This window comes from Impatiens glandulifera, chromosome 9 (genome assembly GCF_907164915.1).
Source record: "Impatiens glandulifera chromosome 9, dImpGla2.1, whole genome shotgun sequence".
NCBI classification, from domain to species: Eukaryota; Viridiplantae; Streptophyta; class Magnoliopsida; order Ericales; family Balsaminaceae; genus Impatiens; species Impatiens glandulifera.
The window spans coordinates 36,237,140-36,253,043 of NC_061870.1; the positions used below are offsets into that span (position 1 = coordinate 36,237,140).

Sequence of the window (15,904 nt, forward strand, 5' to 3'; positions counted from 1 at the left end):
GAAAAAGATTATAGAGAGTTAAAAATACACTTTTTTTATGATTTTTTCCCACTCTTCACGTTTGAGTTCTTGTTGTATTTTGTTTGATGCGATATCTTATTTAACCAAATCGAATTTTGTATGTTGTATTTTTGTGATTCGAATAATTCTCTCGATCTTTGATGAATCGTTTGCTGTTTATATCTTTCGATTGTATTAGTGATGTTTTCTCGAGTCCATATTTGTCCCTTTTTTAATAACAAATGAGACGATGTTATCGAATATGAAGTTGTTTTCATTTTTTAAGACCATCTCCAAAGGGCACCCATAATGCGTTTGGGGTGCCCTTTTTTGCTCCAACCCTACTGAAATAAACTCAAAATGAGTTTTTTACCCTCTCTCTCCTCCAACTAAACGCATATATGCGTTTGGACTGTACATCCTGCATTTTGTCCATTTTTCTCTTAGGTTATATATATTTTATAACTTTTAATTTTTTTACATTTAAACTAATCCTTCAACTTATTTTTTTTTTTATTTTTAAGATAAAAAGTTAAATTGTTTTCTAAATATATAATTAAATCATTAAATTTATTATATTTGAAATTTAATCTAATTTATTTTATATTTTATAATTTACTTTATATTTTTAACTTATATTTTATAATTTTCATTTTATAAATTATCTTATAATATGTTAACAATGTTTGTTTTAATATAATATGTTTGTTTATTTAAATGTATTAGAATTATTTTATTGTTTATGAATTATTGATATATAATTAATTTTATTTTAATTTTATTAAATGAAAGAGAAAAGATTAAGGTTAAATATGTAAAGTTGATAAATATATAGATAATATTAATAAGGTTAAAAAGTTAGTGTAAGAAAGAAATATTCTAAAAATATTCTTTTGGGTTTGAGAATGAGTTTTTGGTTGGAGATGAATTACTGTTTAATGTGATGTTTACTGCATTTTGGGTTTGGGAATGAATTTATGGGTTGGAGATGGTCTAATAAAGAGTCACCAAATAAAATTTTTCAGTCGGAGGTTCTCTTACATCTTCCAGTTATTTTTACAGGTTTCTCACTTTTTTGACAATATATTTAGATTTTAGATTGTCAGTTATTACTTCACATTACATTTTTTGGCGTTGTTTACCAACTCTCGGTCAATTACAAAATTTAATGCCGCTCAAAATATTTTATAAAAAAAATTTCGAGACTGTTTGATTTATTTGTTCGGCTTTCTCTACTTCATCACTAATCGTTATAGATTTTTGAATTCACCCTCTAGAAATTGTAAAATTGTTCCATCTTCATAATTATAATTTAATTATGATAAATATTGTTATTTTGATTTTGTTGACATTAATCTATAATTTAATTTTTGATTTATACATAGAAATTATTTTTTTAATATATTTCCCAATAATTAAAATATTGTATTGTTTTATAATTTTATTTTTGAAAACAATACTGTCAAATGGGCATGATTATCTTTGGGTTTTATAATAACATAGACAAATAAATTATTTGATTAATCATTTTTTTATTATCACGTTACTTAATTCATTAATCAAAATATTATAATATTTTTTATTTTAATTTTTTATTATTTATTTTATTTATATATATATCAATACCCTGTAAATTATTTTATCAAAAATAATTATCACATTCTCAAAATCATTGATTATAATTTTTTTTTTTTACCTTTCTGTTTTGAAACTCATTCCGATCCAGTCCCGAATGAATTAAACTTTCCACTAATATGAAGTTTGATTTTAATTGATTGTAATGACAGGTCATAGGTACATAAAAAAATTAGAGAAGAAAAAGTCTTGTTTGAATTTTAATTTTTGTTTAGCTTGAAAAGAGAAAAATGATATTGATTGATGATGATATTGAGAAATTCAACTATTATTTTAATAAAAAAAAATTAAAACTTATTAATATTTAATAATACATATTAATTTAAAATAAAAATATTTTAACATTTTAATTAATGAATTAAGTATGTAATAGATAAAAAATAAAATAAAATAATATTTTATTATTGTAACTCAAACTAAATGAAATGTCTAATTTTTTAAAATTATTTAAAAAGTAATTATTAATGATATTTTGAGAAAATAATTTATTTTTGTTGATAAAATGTCTCAAAAATATTATTATATAAAAATAAAATAAAAACATTTTAATTAATTAAATAAAATAATAAATATAAAAAGAGAATGAAATAATATTTAATTATGTTATATTTATTTAAATAATCTGAATAGAATAAATACTACACTTCATTGTGTGAGTCAAGAATCAACCTAGTATCATGTAACACCGAATTAAATTATATTACAAATATATTATTTTATATTGATATTACTTAAGAAAAAAGAATAATGAGATTTTATTATGAACTAAGAATCTATACCTTTGAATGAAATAATTATCAACTAGCATTTAGCCCGTGCATTTGCACGAGTAATAATATAAAAAACCGCGAAAAAAATTACGGATAACATTTTTAATTTTATTTTTAACCGTTTTAAGTTTATGGGTGGGTCAACACATAATCCGACCCAAGTATCCATTTACTCAACATCATTATATATTAGTTAGTTAAAAAGTTGAACTTATATTAATATTAAAACGTCCCGCATTTATCAAATTTGGTGTTTGAATTTAAAATATAAAGTCTTTGTAGCCTAGTTGGTTAAAGAGTTGTACTTGTTTTGTTAGGTTGCAAGTTCGAAACATATCTTTAGCATTTTTAATTTTATTTTTAACCGTTTTAAATTTAAAAACGGGTCAACCCACAATCCGATCCAAGTATCCAAATTAACCACAGCTCTCGACCCGGCAATCTGGACACTTTAAAAATTAAGCATCATTATATATATATAGATTAGTTAGTTAAAAAGTTGAACTTATATTAATGTTAAAACGTCCCGTGTTTATCAAATTTGGTGTTGAATTTAAAATATAAAGTCTTTGTAGCCTAGTTGGTTAAAGAGTTGTATTTGTTTTGTTAGGTTGTAAGTTCGAAACATACCTCTAGCATTTTTAATTTTATTTTTAACCGTTTTAAATTTAAAAACGGGTCAACCCACAATCCGACTCAAGTATCCAAATTAACCACAGCTCTCGACCCGGCAATCCGAACACTTTAAAAATTAAGCATCATTATATATATAGATTAGTTAGTTAAAAAGTTGAACTTATATTAATGTTAAAACGTCCCGCGTTTATCAAATTTGGTGTTGAATTTAAAATATAAAGTCTTTGTAGCCTAGTTGGTTAAAGAGTTGTACTTGTTTTGTTAGGTTGCAAGTTCGAAACATACCTCTAGCATTTTTAATTTTATTTTTAACCGTTTTAAATTTAAAAACCGGTCAACCCACAATCTAACCCAAGTATCCAAATTAACCACAGCTCTCGACCCGGCAATTCGGACACTTTAAAAATTAAGCATCATTATATATATATAGATTTCTTTATACAAAGGAGAGGACAATGATATTTTTTTTTCCACAGAATTAATTCTAAAACTTAACAGCATCTCTAACCGTACTCTATACTCAAACACAAAATGAGTTTTCAGCTTTTTTTTTTTTCAAACGACACCCATTCTTAAACCCAAAATGGGTTTTCGGCTATTTCTCTCTCTTGCAAACAAAAACACGGTTCACACTCGCAAAACCTTTTTTTAATTAAACCCCTAAACTTAGTTTAGATATATTTTATATATTAAACTTATTTATATAATTTATTATTTTAATTTATTTATATAATTTAGTTATATAATAAAAATTTATAATAATATTAAAAAAAAGTTATAATAATATTTTAAAAAAATTATAATAATGAAGAATATTTAATAATATTTTTTTTAATAATGTTTGTTTTATCAAACAGTATTATTTTGTTCCATATTTTTTTTATAATATTTATTTTTGTGTATTATTAAATTTTTATAATTAATTTATAATCAAATTTAAAATAATGGGTTGATATTAAAATATTATAGTATAATTTATAATATTGAAAAATATATAGTGATATTAAAAAGTAATAAAAGTTGGTTTAAAAAATAATATTATAAGAATATTTTTTGGGTTTAAAAATGAGTTTTTGGATTGGAGAAGAATTACTGTTTGATATGACATTTACAGCAAAATAAATTTGAAAATGAATTTTTCAATTAAAGATGAGCTAAGAAAAAAAAAATATAATACAATTTGATTGGTAAAAAAAATAATAATTTTATTTATTTATTCACTTTCCTCCTCTTACTTTTATCTTTTTTTTCAACTAATATCATGTCATTATCTCATTGTTACTCTTCTCTAATAATTTGAGAGTGAATGTAAATAAAATCTTTATTAGTTTCTTAGTCTAATTTTTATTATTTTCTTTTATATATTATGAAATATATATATATATTAAAATAATTCATAAATAAAATAAAATAAATTATAAGAGTTATGTAAAACAGATAAAAATATGATATCATAAAATTAATATTAACAAAAACACAACATTCAAATGTTAACCTATGTTATTATAATAATGATATAGCAGAATTTAAAATAAAATAAAAAATTAAATTATGAATATCATTATCCTTATAAAGCTAGATAATGGCTAATAGTGGTGAACCCGACAATTATGAAACTTAGGAATTACCAATGAGAACGCGTCGGCACGTGGGAGTGCCATTTTGAAATTCCTCAATGTGGGCCCATCCATTCCACAGATGCCAGCCCACAATTACAATCTTTTTATTTTCCATTTATGGTTTTCACTTGTTATATTTAATAAATAAAAAATTAGTTCAAAAAAATAGGGTTTTAGGATTAGTTGAGTTAATTTATTTTTTCATACTTAAATAAATGTATAATATTATAATTATAAAATAAATAACTTGATAAAAAATCAATCAAACAACTTAGAGCTTGTTTGATTTTTGTATGAATTTTATAAATCTTAAAAATTAATTCATACCACTCCAAATTATAATAATATTTTATTCATTTTAATTTAAGAAAAAAATAGTATTGTAATTAATAAATTAAATAATTGATATGTTATAAAAAATATAAATTAAAAACATAAAATAAAACTTAAAAAATCCAATATCAATCAAGTAATAGGAGAAGTCAGTCAACGCTTGAGTCGTGGGCCTTCTTTGCATCAAAAAAAAATATTTTAGTTTATTTAGAGAATATTAAAAAACTTCTAGTTGGGATGTAGCGTCAGCTTGTAGATATTTAAGAAGACAAAATATATATTTATATATTTGAGATCTTGATTTGAAGTTTATGATATTCACTTTAGTCAAATTTGAAAAAGTATATATTTACTTAATTACTAATTCACTGTGGGTATATAACAAGTAAAAAAATCTAGTTACAAAAAATTGAAAAAATAATTATTAGAATCATGTAGCTAAAAGACAAAAAAATATTAGCATAATTATAGGATATTTGTTGCTTGTTTCTGGCAGGCAACCAGACAAACACAACAGCAATGGCCAGAGCAGTGGATTCGATGGCTGATATATTAATTTCCTAATACCAACTTATTTTATTTATTTATTTATTAGGACAACTTTAAGTAACATAATTTTTTAACTATAGGATTCCTCGCTGCAGTACTAAGATATGTTTATAAGTTTTTATATATTTTAAATATGAATTTTGTAATTGCAATTTGCAATTCATTATACATTAACAACGTTTGTCTTTACTCTTTAGTGGAACAAGCATATGCAACCTGACAAAAGGATAGGACTTGGGGAGGTGTTTTGTTCTTTATGTATCATATTTAATTACTGAATTAACAAGCTTAAACAATACATATAAAATCTATGGGCATGAAAACCATTTTAATAAACAAAAATCCAAAACTAAAATGCTATAAACAAAGTCGTTCAAAAGTTACAACTTCAATAAAATAACCAAAAAAAAATGTACACAAAATATTAGAAATGGAACCCAAGCATTCAAAATAAACTAGGCCCCCATTTCAACTTTTATATATTTTTTTAGTAACTTATTTAAATTTAGAACAAGTGAAGTTTCAATCACCATATTTTCTCTGATATAATTCTTTTAAATTATCCGTATATTTATCAATGGACATGAAAGACTCTATAGGAGAAATTTGACGAGATGAATCTACAAAGGAACTAAAATGAGCTGATGACCGACGCATAATATTAAATACGTTGGTGACTACTTCGTATTTTTTTTTACGAAATTGTCCCTATCGCGAAACGCAACCGGATGCCTTGTGAAAAATCTACAATCGCGAGACGCAACCGGCATTCGCGATACGCAAATTTTATTTTTTTTTTAAATTGTGTCTCGCGATTGCCGGTTGCGTCTAACGAATGCCGATTACTTCTCGCGAATGCCGGTTGCGTCTCGCGATTGTGAATTTTTCACAAGGCATCCGGTTGCGTCTCGCGACAAGAACAATTTCATCAAAAAATATAAATTGGTCATCAACGCATTTCACAAACTCATTTATTCCTATTAAGGTCATTTCGTCAAATTTCTTCTAGAGTGATTCTAACCTATTTAAGACCAATTAAAATAAAATAATAAAACAAAAATATTTCTGTCAAAGTTTTAAACCTATTTACATGACAATAAATTAACAAACTAAGCTAAATTAGTTTTATTTTATATAAAAAATGCTAAAACACTTCAAACAAAATAAAAGTTACATAGGCCTAACACTATTGTCAATTTCATGAGTTACCCATTTATACTCGTGTAAAGATTTTATTCTATGCGAGCGAATATGGTGTAAGATTTTTCAACTTATAGTCCTTGTTTGGATTTGAGTTATTTGAATAATATGAAAAAGATAAAAAAAAATAATTGGTGATAATTTTGAAGAAGTGAAAATATAAAAGAACTTTAATTTGAAATTGTGTTTTTGTGTGATTTTCAACTTAGACCTTATTTGGATTTGAGTTATTTGAAAAATCTGAAAGAAAAAAAAATAATGATTAGTGATGATTTTGAAAAAATGATAATATTTTTGATAAAAGAACTTAAATAATATTAATATATAATAAAATTAAAATTATAATATTTTAATATTTTTAATTAATGAATTGAGTTAGGTGGTAAATAAGAAAAAGATTGAAATGATGTATAAATTATTTAAATTTCATGAAAACGGACATAATTATTTTATAACATTTGTCTTTATATGTAAAAGAATATTTAAATTAAAAAGAAATCTAATATTTTTAAATAACCAGCATCAAACCATCTTTAGCATAACTTAGGACTCTTTATAATTTGAATAAATTTACAAAATAACATTATAATTGTCTTATTATAATAAGTTTCTTATAGTCAATAATCTAATAGTATTATAATAAAAATATCTTATTCCACTTAAAAATTGACTCCAAGTTTGGAATTTATATATGAGAAATGATTAGGTGAGGGAATTGGGTGAGGGAATTTGGTGAGGGAATGACGTGGCATAATCTTATTCGCTGAAAAAATCAAATAATTTCTCTATTTTCTCTCTTTCCTCTCACTTTTACATTTTCCAACCAATGAAGGTGATGACACGTCATTCCCTCGCCAAATTCCCTCACCAAATTCCCTCACTCTATCACTCCTCTTTATATATATTAGTAGTATGTATTACAAACATTCTTACATGAATACAAATTTAAGTCGGGTAAAAAATGTAATAATTATCAAATAAAAGAATTTTTTTAAATAGATTAATTTTGTTTCATTCTGAGTTTTTATTTTATTTTTTCCCATCTTCCATTATTTTATACTCTTGTAAAGATTTCTTTCTTACTTAGAAACTTACTTTTCATTTTTAAAATCTCTTAATTAATTCAAACACCCAATCCAATTTTTAATGTTAAGATTAAAACATCAAATGCATATACAGATTTTGAGAAATGATTTATTCTTAAATATTTTTGATAAAAAAATAATTAGGAAATTTTGTAAATAAAAACTAGGAGTAGATTGAAAGAAGAAAAAAAAACTAGGAGTAGATTGAAAGAAGAAAAAAAACTATTTTTTAGTAATATTTATTTATTTTAATAAATATAATGTATACCTAATTGAGAGAGTTCAAAAACACATATTTTCAAGATAAAGAGGGTTAGTTTTCACACTTAGAAAATTTAAAAAAAAATACATTTTTAGAAGAAATTTGATATATAACACGTGTAATTAATTATGATAGGCCAACCACTTGAATTTGGATAAACCCAATAATATTAGTGAGTATATGCTGACGTCGGACATCTCCTGTTTTTCCGGTGTGAAACTCGTCGGAAGTTTGACCGCCGCCACCGTTCCTTAATTGTTTCATATTTCTATATTTTTTATTTAGTATCATTATTTATAATCATAAACAAAGTCAACTTTTGAGTTACAATAATATATTCCTATGAATTTGCATGAACCTTTTAAAAATTAAGATTTTCATATTATTCATCAAACCATATATCCACAATTTTAAAATAAAATTGCTTACCCATTGATTTTAGTTTAATAAAAACAATTAAATTTATAGCTGGAGTTGTAATGAGAAATGGGAAGTAGTTTATTATGTTTACGTAAGAAATGGAAATACTAAAAGATTGGTTTGACAGCTCAGCCTTTAATTTGGATTATTTTTCTATAAATAAGTCTTAATAGTTATGCTACTCCATTGTAGTCTCTTTATATTCTCTCTCTCTCTCTCTGTTTCTTAGTAAGAAAACTTTGTAAAGCTAAGAAAAGATGCCGGCCGTCGGCGTTGTTTCCGGTCCCGGAAGCGGGAAGGCTTACCCTGGGAATCTAACTCCCTTTGTTACAATGACTTGTATTGTGGCTGCCATGGGTGGTCTAATCTTTGGTTATGATATAGGAATTTCAGGTATGTAATTTCATATATATATATATATATGACAAATGTCACGATCCTTATAAATTTTGTATTGATCTGTGGTTATATAGGTGGAGTTACATCTATGGATCCATTCTTGAAGAAGTTCTTCCCGTCGGTTCTTCAAAAGGAGCATGATGATAAGTCTGTGAATCAGTACTGCAAGTTTAACAGTGAGACGTTGACTCTGTTCACTTCTTCGTTGTATTTGGCTGCCCTCATCTCCTCCCTCGTGGCTTCGGTTGTAACCAGGAAGTTGGGTCGGAAACTATCCATGTTGTTTGGAGGTGTCCTCTTTCTTGTCGGAGCTTTAATCAATGGACTGGCTCAGGCCGTTTGGATGCTTATATTGGGTCGTATACTTCTCGGTTTTGGTATTGGGTTTGCTAATCAGGTCAGTCAGTCAGTCAGTCAAAGTCTCTTTCTTTTATAGATTTATGTTTAAAAGGATTCATGGGTATCTAATGTTAAGATCTAAATCACATGTTTTATTTTTTGAAAATGCAGTCTGTCCCATTGTATCTCTCAGAAATGGCACCATACAAATACAGGGGAGCACTGAACATAGGATTTCAGCTCTCAATCACCGTGGGAATCCTAGTAGCCAACGTTCTAAACTATTTCTTCGCAAAAATGAAGAACGGACAAGGCTGGCGTTACAGTCTTGGTGGAGCCATGGTCCCTGCCATCATCATAACTATTGGATCGTTGGTCCTTCCCGAAACCCCCAACTCCTTGATCGAGCGCGGGCAGCACGACGTGGCCCGTGAGAAGCTCCGTAGAATAAGAGGTGTTGATGACGTGGAAGAAGAATTCCAAGATCTAGTTGTAGCCAGCGAGCAATCAAGGAAAGTAGAACACCCGTGGTTGAATCTATTGCAGAAAAAGTACAGACCTCAGTTAACAATGGCCATCCTAATCCCCTTCTTCCAACAGCTAACCGGAATCAACGTCATCATGTTCTACGCCCCCGTTCTTTTCAAGACAATCGGGTTCGGTAGCGACGCATCCTTAATGTCGGCCGTCATCACCGGCGCAGTCAACGTGGGTGCGACCATGGTTTCGATCTACGGTGTTGACAAGTGGGGAAGACGGTTCTTGTTCCTGGAAGGTGGGACTCAAATGTTGATTTGTCAGATCGTAATCGCTGCTTTCATAGGTGCCAAATTTGGGATAAACGGGAGTCCGGGTGAACTGCCGAAATGGTACGCAGGTGTTATTGTTCTGTTTATCTGCATCTATGTATCTGGGTTCGCGTGGTCGTGGGGACCGTTGGGTTGGTTGGTTCCGAGTGAGATATTTCCGTTGGAGATTCGGTCGGCGGCGCAGAGTATTAACGTGTCGGTGAACATGATCTTCACATTTCTAATTGCGCAAGTGTTCTTACAAATGTTGTGTCATATGAAGTTCGGTCTGTTTATCTTCTTTGCTTTCTGGGTGGTTGTGATGACGATTTTCGTGTATTTCTTCTTGCCGGAAACCAAGAACATTCCAATTGAAGAAATGGTGATTGTGTGGAGGCAACATTGGTTCTGGTCCAGGTTTATCACAGAGGAGGATTACCCCAACAATGCAAGGAACGGCGTTGAGATGGGGAAGAAGGTTTAATTTCACTATACAACATGATTATGAACAAACAAATCCGATAATTAATGTTTCCTAGTTCATATTTTATTATTATTATTATTATTATTTATAAAAAATTCACTTTCCATGGCTAGCTAATTTCGGTACATATATGTGATTTGTCTCCATTATTATGAATTATATATCTCTTCTTTTTTGGATTTTTACTAATTTTCTCATTATTACACCATCATCATTGTTATCATCAAATTACTTTATAATAGAAAGATCCATAAAATATTAAAAAAATAGAGTATTTGAATCACAACCCAATAAAACTAAATTAATATGTTTATTTTATCAAAACCCTAAAAAGAATCAAACAAGCTGATTGATATTGTCCTGGCCTGGTTAATATTCTTCAAAGATTTGAACCATTTTAAAAATGTTAAATTTTGTTGAGATGTGTATGTCATCATCAAAAGAGAGAATCCATATGCTTTTCAATTTTTGATATTAAGACATCCCACCAACCACCTACCACCTTCTTTTGGGCTGTGTCTAGTAATGGGTGGGGAAGAGGTGTTGTCGGTTATTAATCAAATTGGTCACACCTTTCCAGTTGAAGAAAGCAAGAACCCCTAGCCACCTTAGGTTAATGATTTTTGTTTTCTTCTTCTTTGTGTTGTGAATGTTGAACTTTCTTTCTTTGGCCCCTAGTGGGATTCAATTGGAAATTTGACAATATCCACTTTCTCAATAATCAAAATCCCATTTATTGACCTAAAAAGTTATGGATCCAAAGGGCTTTCATTTTCTTCTTTCTTGCCTTTGGATAAGAAGAGTATAGCCTTTTACCGAATGTGTCACGAAATTAAAATGTTGAGATCACATGAACAGCAAGTACTTTCTTTATATACATGTGACCTTAGATTCATGTATGAAGTAAAAGAAGAAGAAATCAATGAAAGCAAAAAGTAATTGTTCCAACCTCATCCACTTAAACATTCATTTGGATAAACTCGATCCACTTCGATTGCCATGTCACACATCATATGAATTATATGTTTATTCAGAAGAACCACACAGATGAAGGGATTGAAAATGACAAAACATTGAGTTTGACAAGAAGGGTTACTGTCTATATGGGCATTTATAACTATAAAACAGAAAGTAGACTTGACAACTCCAAATTCAAAGGAACATAGCATATAATAAAGCAGCAGATCCGATTACTTATTGCTGTATATCCCCCAAAGATCCTGTTTTCTGTGTTTCTTCCAAAGCTATTTATTTACAATGTGAATAGCTTTAAAATTGAAGTAAGACCCCTCTCTTTTATAATTGCAATCCCTCCTGAAGGGAAGTGCTACAGAAACAAATTAACAGCAAAGAAAAAGACCTTTAATCTATCTCCTTGATTGCTGAGGAAACACCATAGAGAGTCATTTTCTTCACCTGTTCAAATACCATTTTCTCATTATTTTGGTAACCTTAATAATATCAATTGAACATTATAAATTCATTCAGATTAATATAACCCATCACCTCAAGTGTCTTTTTTCTCGCTTTATGTTGTACAGGGAGCAAACGAATTTCATCAATCAAATTAATGCACTTGCCAGTATTCTCGGGCGACACAAAATTCAATACCACGCTTACACAGGACTGCAGAACAAAACACATTCATGTTCATTCGACAGTTTAATGTGGAAAATAAAAGTGTTTCAATTATAAATTATCATAAATCATTACCTTTAGTTTTCTGAACTGATAAGGACAACCAGCAGGAACAATGACTGCCTCTCCAGGATGCTGTTCAAATGTCCAAGGTTCAATGTCTGACCAAAAAAGAAGCAGTTTATATAGTTAATTTAAAAAAAAAAAAATAATTGGCTCAAGGACTATTAAACAAATACTCACTGAACTCCTCCTTAAGCCTTGTTTTATGAATTGTGTCCAGATAAAAGCTCTCATCATAAATTGGATGGATAACCTGTGAATGAAGAACAAGAAGAAGTAAAAAAGGCAAAGTCAGGCAGCAGAACATTTGTAGCTATAGAGGAGACAAAAAATTTCAGAATGACACTTACATTATTATTATTATCTGGAACACAATAAGGATACCCAAATTCCTTGGAATGTTTTTTAAGGTATCTCAAAAGCTTTGGAACATCCTGTCGACGAAAAATGTCCCACTCTGCACCACAAGTATCGGTCTTTAGTTCTTCCTCGTATGTACCAGAATCACGACCCCTTATACAAGGCTTCTTCTTAGATCTAATAGGTTTATTATGCGATGTATCATTTCTAATCGCATCAAAACCTGATTCTTCAGTATCTTCATCACTGAGTACAGATGATTTTTCTTCCATTTCATCGTTAACTGCTTTTTGATGATGGGAGTTGTATTTCTTCATTAAATCTTTTACTTCAGTTATCTGTTCCGACGTAATAGGAATATTTGTAGTTTGCACCAGAATATTAACCATATCATGAGAGTCGTAACATAATTTCGCAACGAAATCTGGATGCATAAGATCATCTGGCCCGCCAAATGATATGTGCAGATAAGGACCCAAATTCTCGGGCTTTTCCATGTGATCGGGCAGGTTTGCAGCCACATTGAGAATGCCAGATGCTGGATTCATATATTCTTGGAATGGTAAAGCATCGATAATATAATCAAAGTGGTCTGGAAAGTGCTCTTGAAACATTTGAGAAGAGACTTGGAATTTAAGCTTCAGCATCTCGCACTTCAAATTTGCGTATGACTGAGCCTCCAAAGTCGATCCCATGATGATATTCTTACTACAAATTTCTACCTCAAACCAATCCAAACAGTCCCTAGCCATTGTTTCCATTAATGATGCTCTATCATGAATTCTTTTCTTCAAGTATGAGCAGAACATAAACAGAGGGTCCCAATTCCTTTCAACTGAACTGTTGAACACTCTTTGAACTATAACAGGCTGACCTTTTTCCCAGTGCTTCTGGAACTGGCTAAGAAAAACTTCTCCACAAGGCTCATTCATAATCGGATGGTACAAAAAATCATCGCCCGAGTTTTCTCTTCTAGCCGCTCTCATTCCACCAACTTTCCTTCTCAAAGAATCAACATCTACTGTTTGCAGAAGATCATCGTAGCTACTAATTACGTTTTCTCCATTTTCATGCAGTTCATTGGTCCAATTTGGTGGGAATATACTTTGTAGATCAAGAAGTCCATCACCACAACCGTCAAAAGTAGCAGGTGGGCAGATTAAACTACCGTCATCATTTAGAGGCTTCCATCTTGGCAACAGTTCAGGATAATTAACGCGTTTAGAGCGAAACTTCTGAGTACAATAACTACCTGCCTTGCTTCTCTTAGGAGAATTTTCGTAGAACTTTGAACAACAACTCAAGCAAATTTTATATGAGCATTTCCTGCAGCTTCTATGGATATCCAATATTGAAGCTTTACAATAGTTGCTGTTTGAAGAAGACAAAACATCATATATAAAAAAATTCTAAACAAGTTAAATCACATTTGTATGAGCATATATATACCAGTTATATAGTTCGCTGCATCCAGCTTTAGTCTGGTGAATTTGAAGTTGAGAGCATACTACACCTTTTATTTTGGCTTCTACCTCCAGCTCGAGCATCTGATCCCGGTTTATTTGTTCCAGTACAGGAAGAAGCATGCGCAGGAAGTAGAGAAGTTTAATTTTCTTACTCTTCTTCTTTCCGGTACTTGAATTATCCTACAATGGATCTTTTAGCTTTAGATAATAAAAAAAAAGCTAATTTGTTCTGAAAACAATTCATTACTTAACAAACCTTCACTACTACATCTTTTGATCGGTTTCTCAAGCAGACTCTACATGGGCATGTTCTTAGACAAACTGGACATTCCTTTTTAACTTGTTCCTCGAGTAAAGAAGGCCTATAGTTATTCAGATCAATCAATGGACAATGGTCATATCTAAATGCAGCTGAGATGAAGATTAAAGAAAGTATGGTTATACAAGATTTGACAAACCTTTGATCTATGCAATCTGTGCAGTAGTGTTCTTTTTTGCAGGTGCAACATCTGATCAGTGTCCTGTAATTACTTTTTCTACACCAATGGCATTTCTTCCTCTTCACTTTACTCAGTTTTTCTCCATTCTTAGGATATGGAAGAATCTATGTTCGAAACCAAAACAGTTTATCAAGCCAAGGAGGCAAAATTACAAACAATAGAAGTAAGTTTTTTGGGGGGCGAAAGGAAAGTGACCTGCATTGAACCAATTGGGAGGGGCTCGATGTTCTTGGATCGGAAGCACCTCCGAAGAGGAAGACCAGATTCAAACCCTAATTTCACATTGCAGGGTTCACTGGCATTGTTGAAATGATTTGGGGAAGGAGGTGGGGAAATAGCCATGAGTCCGTTAGGCAATTCTATCTTCTCCCCGGACTCCATGTTTCTCTTTCCATCTTTCTTCTTCTCCACTTTACTCTTCAAGAACTCTCTGATCAGCTCTAACTGTAAATCCCCTCTCTTCAACTTCATCTTCCTCAAAGCTCCGTCCAATGCCTCGGAAACATCTACATTCCGGTTTCTCTTAGCGGGTCTAGAAGTAGTGCCCCTGTCGTCCTTTGTTATGGCCTTGATTTCTGGGTTCAGTTCTTGATTTCTGACTTTGTTTCTCGCACTTCTCTTGATTTTCAGAGATTCGGGGACTTTCTCTTTGTGCTGTCTGAGTCGGAGTTGGAGACTGTGGAGCCGACAAGACTTCTTTCCTTCCATTGCTCGACGGCGACACCGCCATTGCTTACCATCGGATCTTTTACAGCGGAGATGGTCCGGTAACTCTTCTTCATCAGACATATCTTCCCTGGTTTTGCCTGAAGCTGCTGTGAAAGAATGTTGATTGATTCAACTAGGGTTTTGGGTGATATAATAGAAAGAGCGTTACAGTCCGGCCATTTGCTGCAACAAGAAAAAGGAGGTTCTTTCTTCAAATGGATCATAGGTGGCATCAAATTGAAAGATTGCAATAACATCTCTTTCCTAATCCTTATGTTTACATTACAATTATAGATTTTGCCCATTTAAAAGGAAAAAAATCACGTCTTCTTGCCTGAAAAAAATATCTTTTGATTTGAATCAAGATGTTAACTTTATATCTCATGAATTGACCCATTTGCTGATCATTGTGTAATTGCATCGACTACTCTAAATATCTGTTCAAATTCAATAAAACATTATGGTCATAAACAATGAATCATCATGATTTGCATGATTTTTTTCTATACAAGTATACAAGTTGTAGGGGTGAGATTACAATAATTCCAATGACATCAAAAGCACGATTGAGGGCAAAGTTGACGAAATTGCACGTCGTAAAGATCGATATTTCATCAACGCTGCACTCAATCGTGTATTTGCCATTGGGG

The 15,904-nt window shown here is 30.3% G+C and overlaps 2 protein-coding genes across 2 annotated transcripts; one reads left to right on the plus strand and one right to left on the minus strand.

Moving 5' to 3' along the window:
• The first annotated feature begins 8,708 nt into the window (after nt 1-8,708).
• LOC124914200 (sugar carrier protein C-like) lies at nt 8,709-10,631 on the plus strand. The gene is made up of 3 exons (XM_047454699.1): nt 8,709-8,902; nt 8,983-9,305; nt 9,419-10,631. Exons 1-3 carry the CDS (start codon nt 8,767-8,769, stop codon nt 10,517-10,519), a joined length of 1,560 nt encoding a protein of 519 aa, XP_047310655.1. The 5' UTR covers nt 8,709-8,766; the 3' UTR covers nt 10,520-10,631.
• A 1,022-nt stretch (nt 10,632-11,653) lies between these two features.
• Nucleotides 11,654-15,513, minus strand: LOC124915802 (lysine-specific demethylase JMJ25-like). The gene is made up of 9 exons (XM_047456560.1): nt 14,742-15,513; nt 14,505-14,650; nt 14,303-14,408; nt 14,030-14,226; nt 12,571-13,951; nt 12,401-12,473; nt 12,233-12,318; nt 12,026-12,145; nt 11,654-11,935 (listed from the first exon to the last, which is right to left on the minus strand). The coding sequence occupies exons 1-9, from the start codon at nt 15,333-15,335 to the stop codon at nt 11,882-11,884; spliced, it is 2,757 nt and encodes a 918-aa protein (XP_047312516.1). The 5' UTR covers nt 15,336-15,513; the 3' UTR covers nt 11,654-11,881.
• Between the last annotated feature and the right edge of the window lie 391 nt (nt 15,514-15,904).